The 11603-nt window shown below is 44.2% G+C and overlaps 1 protein-coding gene across 1 annotated transcript; it reads left to right on the top strand.

The window, feature by feature from the left end:
• Positions 1–5217: 5217 nt before the first annotated feature.
• Positions 5218–10215, top strand: XBP1 (X-box binding protein 1). Its single transcript, XM_040251408.1, is given in 6 exon segments — positions 5218–5479; positions 6529–6625; positions 7390–7518; positions 8625–8684; positions 8687–8770; positions 9072–10215. Coding segments are annotated over 6 exon segments (1155 nt in total). The 5' UTR covers positions 5218–5252; the 3' UTR covers positions 9630–10215.
• Positions 10216–11603: the final 1388 nt, after the last annotated feature.

The raw sequence follows: 11603 nt of genomic DNA, 5'->3' as shown, positions 1-11603 counted from the left end.
AGCTGGAAAAGTGTAGCTTTAAGATGCTTATTTTGCCCCTTAGAACTTACAGGTTGTTTGTTTGTTTTTTTTTTTCTGGCCACAAAATAGTGATGCTATAATGCTAAGTGACTCATTTCTTTTCCTGGTATTGGAAGGGAACTGATAAAAACTTTGTCTCTGGGATCCACCTACTTCCTGTCACTCTATTTCAGCATGCTTCTTCCTCAGCAGTACTAGTAGCTCATTCACAAGCACAACAAAGACAGTGTTTGGAAAATCTGACTTAGGGCAGCGTGTAAGTAAGTGCCTGTAAAAGTGAGGATTCTGTTGTATGGCAGATAATAAAAACCCAGCCACCATGATAATTCTACTTGTCACATGTAACTTGGGATCTGTAAGCGGGCAGTCTAGAACTGGGTCAGGGCTAAATGACCACTCTGTGACGGCATCCGGAACCCAGACTCCTTCTGTCTTTACTCTCTGACATCCTTAGTTTGTGGCTTCCTCCCTCATGTTTGCAGGGTGGCTGATGAACTGTCTCAACCTTTCCACTGCCATCAGCATTGCAGGCACAGCATTGCCTGGGAGAAAGGGGCAACAGTCAAAAGGTGTAAGGCCTCCCAGCAGAGTCTTCATTTAACAAGCTTTCCCGGAATCCTCTCTGCCTACTTATACGCTGGCCTGAACTTCATTCCACATCTACTCAGAGCTTCCAGGAAATTGGGAAGCTGAATGTTTTCAGTTAGGCAACCTGTACAAAACTATTGTTATTATTAGTTTTAATAAGGAAGAAAAATAGAATAGATGCTGCGTAAATAACTAGGAATATTGCCTTAGTGCCTTAAAAGGAGCACATTCTAGGCTTTAGTAATGAGTCTAAGACAGACCAGCTTTGTCTTGAATTCTGCTTTCAAGAAAATGGTATTATGTAGCAATCTGCCAGAGTAATTTAAAAGATGTTCTGTCTTTTAAAGCATATTGCAGACAACCTAACAGTTTAATAACCATTTAAAAATATATTTATTGAATGTCTAATGTGTACTCAGCACTATACTAAACACAAAGAAGTGTAACACATGCTTCTGTTTCTAATGAGGTTTTTGAAATCCGGTTGGAAAAACATAACAATATGTACACAAATGGAAAGCCAGGTAACAATGAAAGAGTTAAATAACAATCTGTACTAGCAGTCTAAGAAAGCCTTGTGGGACTTCCCTGGTGGTTAGGGTTAGTCAGTTGAAGAATCCACCTAGGAATGCAGGGGACACGGGTTTAATCCCTGGCCCAAAAAGACCCCACATGCCACTGGGGCAACTAAGCTTATGCACCACAACTACTGAGCCCATCTTTCCAAAAGCTCGTGTTCCAACACAAGAGAAGCCACCACAATGAGAGGCCCAAACACTGAGACCAGCGCACAGCCAACGAAGGCCCAGCGCAGTCAGGCATAAAGCTTTTTTTTTTTAAAAAAAGAAAGGAAATCACTGTGGTAACAATTAATTTAAGGAAGAATCATCTATGGATCCTAGAACTGTGAGTGAAAATCTAATGAGGAACAGGATAGCTAGAAATCTTAAAATATCTTTCTATAAATATCTTTCTTATTAAGTACCAGGACTAATTAACTTCAGGGGGTACAATGGTAACCAATTGGTAAGAATTAACATCACTAGTTATGGGACAAATGGTCATCTTGTGCCTCCTGATAAGATGCACTGAGAAGAACACAGCATCACTCTGTGTATTCCTGCCCATTCTACTTTCCTTATGGGATTTATCTCAATGCAACATAGTTTTATGCTTAAAAGTCTATTGTTGATTACCTAATAAGGCTACCTTGGACAAAAAATACATATATTTAAGTATTTTAAAGCTTTTTTCAAACCATAAAAAATTATTCTGCATGGAGCTACTGTAACAATTTAAATTATAACCAATTTTATAAACCTTATCAAAACAACATATTCCGAATTTTGGTAATTATTAAACTCAGAATAAAATACATTGGAAATCTATCTTTCCATCATGTATCAGTGGATTAATAGTACTTACTGCTAGAGTGAGGCAGGATTCAGCATTAACTTTATTCCCTTTTTTTTTCATTAAAAGAGTGCCCCCAAACTTTGTTTGTATACCTAAATGGATAGGTAAGGAAGGCATATTTGGTTATAACAATGCCCTTCAATTGTCTGAACATCTTTCGAGTTAGAAGCCAATGATAATGGTTTATCATTAAAAATTATGGTATTGAGGTCTCTGCTGACAACTCAGTTTTGTCTCTAACAAAGGAGTGGAACCAAGGGAGCTGGAAAGGCGTTTGATACTCGGTGATGAAAGCCATTTCCTTCTCCAGTCTCATCACTAGTAGCTTGATAGGTCTCTTTGTTTCGAGCCCCAGAGATTTTTCTACCTCAGGGCAGTACACCTTGGGAAGATTAAGCACGAGTGTAGAGTGTTACAATGGAGACTGTGAAAAAGAGAGGTGGGAAAAAGAATAAATAGGCAGGAACTTCCCTGGTGGTCCAGTGGCTAAGACTCAGTGCTCCTAATTCAGGGGGCCTGGGTTTGTTCCCTGGTTAGGAAACTAGATCCTATATGATGCAACTAAGAGTTTGCATGCCACAACTATGACTCTAGGATTAGGTTTAAGACCTGGTGCAGCCAAATAAATAAAGATTAAAAAAAAAAAAAAAGAATCGATTGCCACCTGTGGTCAGTGGTTCCCGTAGTAGATAGAGCAGTTCTTGAATTTTAGCTTCAAATTGCTTCTGAGTTGTTTTGGTGTTTTTTTTTTTTTTTGCATTGACATTTATTTAGACTTAACGTTCTAAATTAAGAGGAGAAGGGGATGAAGGAGGATGAGATGGTTGGACAGCATCACCGACTCGATGGACGTAAGTTTGAGCAAGCTCCGGGAGTTGGTGATGGACAGGGAAGCCTGGTGTGTTGCAGCCCATGGGGTCACAAAGAGTCAGACGCGACTGAGCGACTGAACGGAACTGAATGTTCTACTCTTTCTTGCATTTCACAAAGACTAAGAACTTTGTATTTTGTAAATTTTAGAGCTCTTAAAACAAGTGCCTTGTTTTAAAATATTAATGGCATCTGATACAAGAATTATTACTGTTCAAAGGTTTGGACAAGAGTGTTCATGATTCCACAGACAGCAATCAGCACTGGGTCCAGTGACTGGTTTTGAGTATGATTTAACGTGTTTATCAAAAAGATTTTTTTTAAAGGGCCTTGAAAACAAAGCTGGGAGAGTTAGTTTCAACATTCTATTTCTACCCCATTGACCAAGACTAAAATGCAATCCTCCTTTCCTCCTCTGCCCCAGCTCTTGTACCTTTTCCATATGGTTACTTATTTACACCATGCTGGACTGATAAAATCCTCATGCATTTTAAGTCTAAATGATTTAAATTTCTTTTAAAGAAATTTTAAAGAAATCTTGAGATTTCTTACACAGTGCCAGACATTCTTTTGGTCTTCACAAATATTAACTTAAAAGTCTTCATGACATTTACATGGCTTTTCTCAGAACCTCTTATGGCTTTCCAAGGTCCTTTAACAGGAACATGTATGTCTCCACCAGAAAGCATTGCAAAGAATTTTCCCCAAATGTTTCAGGGCCAGGAGTGAGTCCTACCCCTGCATGCACTTGACCCAGTTAGCTCAAGGCTGAGGAGGTTAAAAGGGAGGCTGGCTGCTTTGTCCTGTTCTCTGATCAGCTCCCATCTCCTTTCCACTCAAAGGAAGCAGCCTGTGCTCAGGACACTCTGAGGTGGGCCGACTCAGTTTAAATAAAGTCACTGATTTTACTCCTCTGGTTTGGAGGAAGAAAATACTAGGAGACTCACAGTCCAGCCCTGGGGATAACCGAAACCATGCCTTAAAGGGGCCTGTATATTGAGAGATTGAATTTTCATTCATTCCTTCTTCCCAACTTGTTTTCTCACCACCAAAAGATAACTGAAAAGTTAGTCTGACTTAATAACACCGAAGAATTACCTGGAAGCATTCTTTCACTCTTTGCCTATCTTCCAACCACCAGAGATTCACTCACTTCTGGGTCCCTTAAGGGCTTTCTCTGGTGGCTCAGTGGTAAGGAATCCACCTGCCAATGCAGGATATTTAGGTTCCACCCTTAGGTTGGGAAGATCTCCTAAAGGAAATGCCGACCCACTCCAGTTATTGTTGCCTGGGAAATCCCACGGACAGGGGAGCCTGGCAGATTACAGTCCATGGGGTCACAAAACAGTGGAACAACATCCCTAAGAACCTAAAACAGTGCTAAGCACAGAGGAAACAACAATGTAGAGAAAGGGTTGCTTCGTGATTCCAGGGAACTTAACATTTTATAATTTGCTTCGAAAAAGTGAAAATGCCTGTGAGGGTGTTTCCTCAGGTTTCTCCATTTTAATATTCCTGTGTCTAAACTGGCCCCCGGCTACAGTTCGGAGGCCCCTCTTTCACAAGTACCCCACCCCCACTCCCTTTGCGCCGTAACGGCAGGCAGGAGCTCTGAATCTCCCATCTTTTATACACAATTGTTTTTTTCTTTTCTTAAATAAATACACGCTTATAGCTGAAAGTTTAGAGAGGCAAAGAGAAACGAAATTACAGGCACTCCCGCCATTCTGAGAGAACATCACCTATGGTTTATTAAACCTTCTCTATGAGGTAAATCTAGTTTTGAAACGGGCGACTCACTTCCTAAGGACTTATTTCGCGGAATTTCTCTGCAGGCTATTTTTTTCCTAACCCAAGGCCCGATTCGTGCTACCCTTTGGATTTTCCACTCAGCTCCGGGCCCGAAGTGGCGCACAAGATACAATTCTCTCAGGCGGGGATAAAAATCTCCGTCAAAATTCCTCGTTCTGGAAACCTCGCGGTTTCGAATTAACCTCTCCCTCAGCATAGGGGTGGGGAATCCATTTATTGAGGAAACTCTGCCTGGTTCCGGACCTTCCTCAAGAGCTCGGGCCCCAACCACCACCCTGCTCTCAGGGGCCCCGCACCTGCTCTGAGACTTCTGCCTGTGGCCCCCGCGCGAAAGGCTCGGGCGCCCCCTGCGCAAGACCGCGGTGGCCACGCTGGACGCCCTGGCCCCGCCCCCTCCGGATCCTCAGGGCCAATGGGCGCAGAGGTAGGCTTGCGTCACGAGGCCCTAGCCAATCGAGAAGGGCCACGATCGTAGAAAGGCTGGGCCCGGCGGGGCCGGCCCACTGGGCAGCGGCGGCGCGCACTGGCGTAGACACGCTCCGGCCATGGTGGTGGTTGCACCCGCGCAGAGCCCGGCCGCCGGGGCCCCTAAAGTACTGCTGCTGTCCGGCCAGCCAGCTGCTGCCGCCGGAGCCCCGGCTGGCCGGGCTCTGCCGGTCATGGTGCCGGGCCAGCAAGGGGCCAGCCCGGAGGGGGCGAACGGGGGTCCGCCCCAGGCGCGCAAGCGACAGCGCCTCACGCACCTGAGCCCCGAAGAGAAGGCGCTGCGGAGGTGGGCGAGGGTCGGGGCTTTGGGGGCCGAAATCGAAGGCGGGACAGGGGCCTGGGGCCGCGCTGACCGCCTGCAGCGTTCGGGCGCCGGTGTCTGGCCGGTCCGGTGCCAGCGTGGCGCGGCGCAGGGCGGGGCGGGGCAGGGCAGGAAGTCTGGACTGGCCGATCCATTGCGCTAGGTGGAGTCCAGGGCAGCGCAGGCCTTTTTTTATTTCTTTGGTTTCTGTCTCGTTAGAGATGACCAGAGCAGGGTACGCTGGCACCTGGGTTCCAGGCCCTCTAGCTGTGTGACCACAGACCCCTGGGTTCAGCTTTTCTGAACTTGGGCTGTGACGTGGAGCCATGGGTTTACCTTAAACCTTTTTGGAGGCTCACGGAGCTGAAATGCCAGCTGTTGAAGGGGCTGTACGCACTATGAGGCTCCTCAGTCAGTCTCTGCGTCCCTAAAAGTGGTTTATCTACTTCCCGAGGTCGCTGGGGCGGTGGAGAAATGCCTAGTTCTTAGTCCTTCGTAAATGTTCGTTCTTTTATGATCAGTGTACTTTTTGTGATTTATGAAGTGCCCCCTGGAGCAGACATGGGCCTAGGCTGAAAGCACCAGGAGGAAAGTCGCATCAGCCTCTCTCTCTTTGGAGTTAGGTGGTGGTTACGTTATCTGCTGCAGTAGCGCGATTGCAGGCTTCGCTAGGTTTAATCAGTCCTGGTTGGATCCTTTTTGAGGGGACTGTAATCAGGAAGCAGCGGGAAATAGGGGAGGAGAAAATATCTTATGATGCAAAATGAATAATATTTGTGTCCAGCGTGTGCTGTGGCGGGGATGAGGCTGAGGTGGGTGACGCAATACGGGGGGAGGATGGGTAGGTCTGCTAGCTAGATCCACAGAAGGCTGATTTTTTTTTTTTGGTTTTGTTTTATTGAGGGGAGGAGCCTGAAGTGTATTTTACCATTACTCTATACTGTAAATTAAAGTGAAAGTACCAGCTGGCCAAGTTGTCAAATATAAATAAGGTTTGAGATGATTTAGTGTGCTGTGTCTCTTTCTGTTCTCAGGAAACTGAAAAACAGGGTAGCGGCTCAGACTGCCAGAGACCGAAAGAAAGCTCGAATGAGTGAGCTGGAGCAGCAAGTGGTAGATTTGGAAGAAGAGGTAAACATACTTAAGGCCAAACACTATCTTACATCCATTGTGTAGCTTTCCCTGGTGAATGGTTGTTTCATCTCCTTTAGAATACAGTTGGATGTATTGTTAAAAGTTAAGCGAATCTAAGTTAGGGTAGATAGGTAGTTAAGTGGTGAAGCTTGATGAGAACAGAAGTGATTGACCCTTTGGTATTTGGTGCTAGATCAATCTAAATCGATTGTTGGTGAATTACAGCATTAGAACAATGTTTTATCAGTTAGTACTAAAAAATTAGTAAAAGCTGATAGGAAATCATTGCTTAAATTTTCCTGATTTAGTCCACCAACGGTTCCCTTCCCCTTCTTGGGCCCACTTGTTGCCGGTTATACATCTTGAATACATAAAGAGTATTTGTGGTGTTCTTTTTTTTAAAACGTGTTAATTTTATAGCTCACCACTACCACTTTTATTATTACCTGCCAGTTCAAGATAGGATTTTTTTAAACCATCACATCTAGATTAAAGCCACTAGTCACTCTTTGCTGAGGTCTCTATTAATAGTTGGAGGCATTTTGTTATATGTGACCCTCATGTAATGGCACTTCTTAAATAACTTATTTTTTATATTTATGACCTTGCCTTTTAATATGTATTATGAACAACTGTGTGAGCATAGAGTTTTCCAAAACATCCAGAAGGAAAGAAAACCTGCTGTAGTGAAACGCTGGCAGGTGTGTTCTTAAAGTGAAAGAATGAGATGTTTTAATAGCCTCTTCTGAACTTTCTTACAGAACCAAAAACTTTTGTTAGAAAATCAGCTTTTACGAGAGAAAACTCATGGCCTTGTAGTTGAGAATCAGGAGTTAAGACAGCGGTTGGGGATGGATGCCCTAATGACTGAAGAGGAAGCAGAGATCAAGGTGAGTTATGTCCTTTATTTGGTGCCATATGTAAGAACTGGTTTTAAGTGACGTGACCTCTTTCTTTAAGGATATTCATTTTTCAAGGGTGTAGTGAATAGTACTAAGTCCTAATAACTGGAATAAGTTACACGACTATCTAAGAGCAAGTACTAACAAATGCTGGTAGCGGACGTGTCTACAGTGCCAGCATTGAGGAGAACCAGGATAAGAGTGGCAGTCAAACCTGGCTTTGAATGCTACTAAAATTAAAATAGCTCTTTGATGAATATGAATAAGAGAAGGGATTCGTTGTGATAGACACACCTGTCTGATGGAAGCGTGATATGTGGGTTTTAATTTATGAATCATGGCAAATCCAGTGATAACAGATAAGTGGTCTGAGGTTGACTGGCCATTCTGCTCTAAAAGTAATGTTCAGAACAAACTTTAAAAATAATAACATGGGTTCGACCCCTGGGTTGGGAAGATTCCCTGGAGCAGGAAATGGCTTTCCACTCCAGTATTCTTGCTTGGAAAATTTCATGGATAGAAGAGCCTGCTGGCTACAGTCCATGCCGTTGTAAAAGGTTGGACATGACTGAGTGTCTGAGTACAGCACTATCCAAAAAGATTCTGGGCCTCAATTCACTACAGAACTTTATTACTAGGGATGTTACTCTTATTGAGAATATAAATAAGATAATAATAAAGAATAACCGTCCTCCCTGAATCTTAGCTTGAGGAAGAAAAACATTTCATTGTACAGAAAATAAAAGTTAGCCTTACCTCCCGTTTCTTTTCCTCAAGGAAGACTCAAAAAAAGAAACAACAGATGTGTAAGGGAAAGATTTCAGCTCTAAAAAACAATTTTCTAGGGACTTCCCTGGTGGTCCAGTGGCTAAGACTGTGCTCCCAATGCAGGGGCCCAGGTTTGATCCCTGGTCAAGGAACTGGATCCCACATGCTTTCAACTCAGACCTTGCACAGCCAAAATAAATGAATTTTTTTTTAAAACAAAGTTTTTTTAGCTTTCTTAAAAGTTGAGAATCAGAGCCTCCTGGCAAGCATTTCCCTGGGGGACACCCAGCTGTTGGAGCTGTTCACTGACAGACCTTTCCTTGCAGGGGAATGGAGCGGGGCCGGTGGCCGGGTCTGCTGAGTCCGCAGCACTCAGACTACGTGCACCTCTGCAGCAGGTGCAGGCCCAGTTGTCACCCCTCCAGAACATCTCCCCATGGACTCTGATGGTGTTGACTCTTCGGACTCTGAGGTAGGGCTTACTCAGATTTTACTAAAGAGCTGTTTACTCGGTTCCATCTGTGTGATGCCTGACACCCCTAACCAGACAGATGAGGGCAGTGCAGTTTTGGTTGCGTTGGGGCTGAACATTGACTACCTTCCTGTTTCCAGGTGGTCTAGGACATGCAGTGAAGGGTACATGAGTGGGTCTGGTGGGTCCCAGAGATCATCCTATAGCGTAAGGATTAGTTTACATTATGGAACCTAGCACTAAGGTTAGTTCTCAGTGTACTCTTTAACAGTTGAATGCCATTTAATTTTTCCTTTTCTAGTCTGATATCCTGTTGGGCATTCTGTTCAACTTGGACCCAGTCATGTTCCTCAGATGTCCTTCCCCAGAGTCTGCCAGCCTGGAGCAGCTCCCAGAAATGGACCCAGAAGGACCCAGTTCCTTACCGGCCTCCGCTTCTCCATCCCTGGGGACGTCATCAGCCAAGCTGGAAGCCATTAATGAACTGATTCGTTTTGACCACGTATATACAAAGCCCCTAGTCTTAGAGATGCCTTCTGAGACAGAGAGCGAAGCCAGTGTGGTAGTGAAAATAGAGGAAGCACCTTTCAGCCCCTCAGAGAAAGATCATCCTGCATTCACTGTCTCAGTGAAGGAAGAACTTGTAGAAGATGACTTCATTCCAGAGCTGGGTATCTCAGATCTGCTTTCAACCAGCAACTGCCTGAAGCCATCTTCCTGCCTGCTGGATGCTTACAGTGACTGTAGCTATGAGGGTTCCCCTTCTCCCTTGAGCGACATGTCCTCCCTGCTTGATGCAGACCATTCTTGGGAGGACCCTTTTGCCAGTGAACTCTTTCCCCAGCTGATTAGTGTCTAAGGAGTGATCCAGTACTGATGCTCTTGACTGGGACACTGCCTGGAGGACAGCACAAAGGCCTGTGCTTCATCCGAAAAGCCAAAGTAGAGGGGGTGTGGTCCTAGAGAATTCCTCTAAAGTATTTGTTCAAGCCTCCTAGGTCACCCCAAGTATTGTCTTTTGACCTTTAGTGGTCCAGGGTACGTAGATACATGACTATGATCCAGAATTACAGCTTCTGAGGGTGTACGTTTATCTTAAGGGCGGTGGTTAGCCCTGAAGTACTTACACAAGGGTCACGTGAAAAGTGTTTCAGACACGGAGGTAACGAATGGTCCTTTATCAATTTCTCTTTTCCCTTCTCAGCATCCCAGGCTTGCCTCCAATTTTAGGTCCTTTAGTTTGCTTCTGCAAGCAGAATACCTACCTGAGGGGGGGCTCCTTTTCCCTCATGTACAGTTCAAGTAAAGATCAGGAATCTTTTGTAAAATTACAGACAACTATGTAAATGCTTGATGAAATCTTTTCGTGCTAGTGTAACTTTTGGAAGGTGCTTTCTCCATTTATTTAAAACTACCGGTCCAATTAAAAAGTACAATGCAGTGTCTTTGTTCTTTGAATGTTTCTTGAACTTTTCAAGTCTTATTGTTCTTTCCAGGTGTTTCACTGCCATGGTAGTGATTTATCCAACTTCACCGAGCCACTTTTTACAGTAAATGAAGGCCTTTCCCCCTTAATTACCGCTTCAGTTCTTGGCTGCCTGCCCTAAGTAATACACTCTGACCAGTAACTATACTTGAGACAGTTTCTTCAGCCTAACTGACCAATATTACAGCTAATAAATGGTAGAGCTAGAACACTTAACCGTTTTGCCATAACATCTTGTTACAGAAGGACATGCTATTAAGTACCAATACGGCTATTGATACTACAGAGATTAAGAGCATTTTTTAAGACTCAAGACTCCCTGAGTTCAACTCTGCCACCCATTTAGCTGGGTGATCTTGGGCATAAAATACCACTCATTTCCTCATCTCAAAATACCTTATTTGCCCACCTCAAAGGGGTATGATAGTATCTCTAAAGGCTACTAGAGGATTCAAATAAATGATGCATTATAGGAACCTAGTACAAAGCCAGGCACCATCCCCAAAGTTGATGGTTACCTCCTATTCCACTTTGGAAGGGTTTTAATCTCGTCAAGAGTTATATACACTATAGAACATGTTTCACAAAAGAATGAACCTGTTCAAGAAAATATCCTAGAGAAAATATGACCTTCAAATTACAGACTTAATAACCTCATCATGCTGCCTCTTTTCCTCGGGAAACCACTTAAGATATTAAAGGAGTTCCCTAATTCATAAAAATTATTTCACCCATGCCAGCATTCTATGCCAGTATTTACTGACTGACTACCTCTGGGGAGGTCAGTGAAAGCAGACCAAATGAGATGGGGTTCAAAGAATCCCAAGTGGCAAGGCACAGCAGGCTATGGTTTCAACAAGGCAGATGAATACAGGGAATGCCTCTGGTGTGACTGGGAGCATGCCCAGCAGCACACTAGCAGGCAAGCCAATCCATGGTCACTGAGGCCAGAGTTCAGTCCTGGTGCCTGGCAGTGCAAAGTTTAAGCTCTGAGTTTCTGGTTTTGTAAATATAAGAACACGCTTCTAGCTGCCCCCACAATTAAAAACCTGATCACCTGATTTTCTAGAACTGAAAATTTAAGTGCTGAGAATCTATTTAGGGATTGTTTAAGTAAATGTGGGTTTCCCAGGTGTGTCTGTAGTAAAGAATCTGCCTGCCAAGCAGGAAATGTGGGTTTGATCCTGGCTTGGGAAGATCCCCTGGAAAAGGAAATAGGAATCCAATCCAGTATTCTTGCCTGGGAAATCCCATGGACAGAGGGGCCTGGCAGGCTACAGTCCATGGGGTCATAAAGAGCTGGACACAACTGAGAGTGACTCAACAACAACATAGGCAAAGGTACAG

This window comes from Oryx dammah, unplaced genomic scaffold, assembly GCF_014754425.2.
Source record: "Oryx dammah isolate SB20612 unplaced genomic scaffold, SCBI_Odam_1.1 HiC_scaffold_12, whole genome shotgun sequence".
NCBI classification, from domain to species: domain Eukaryota; kingdom Metazoa; phylum Chordata; class Mammalia; order Artiodactyla; family Bovidae; genus Oryx; species Oryx dammah.
This window is presented reverse-complemented; position numbering and strand designations above follow the sequence as displayed.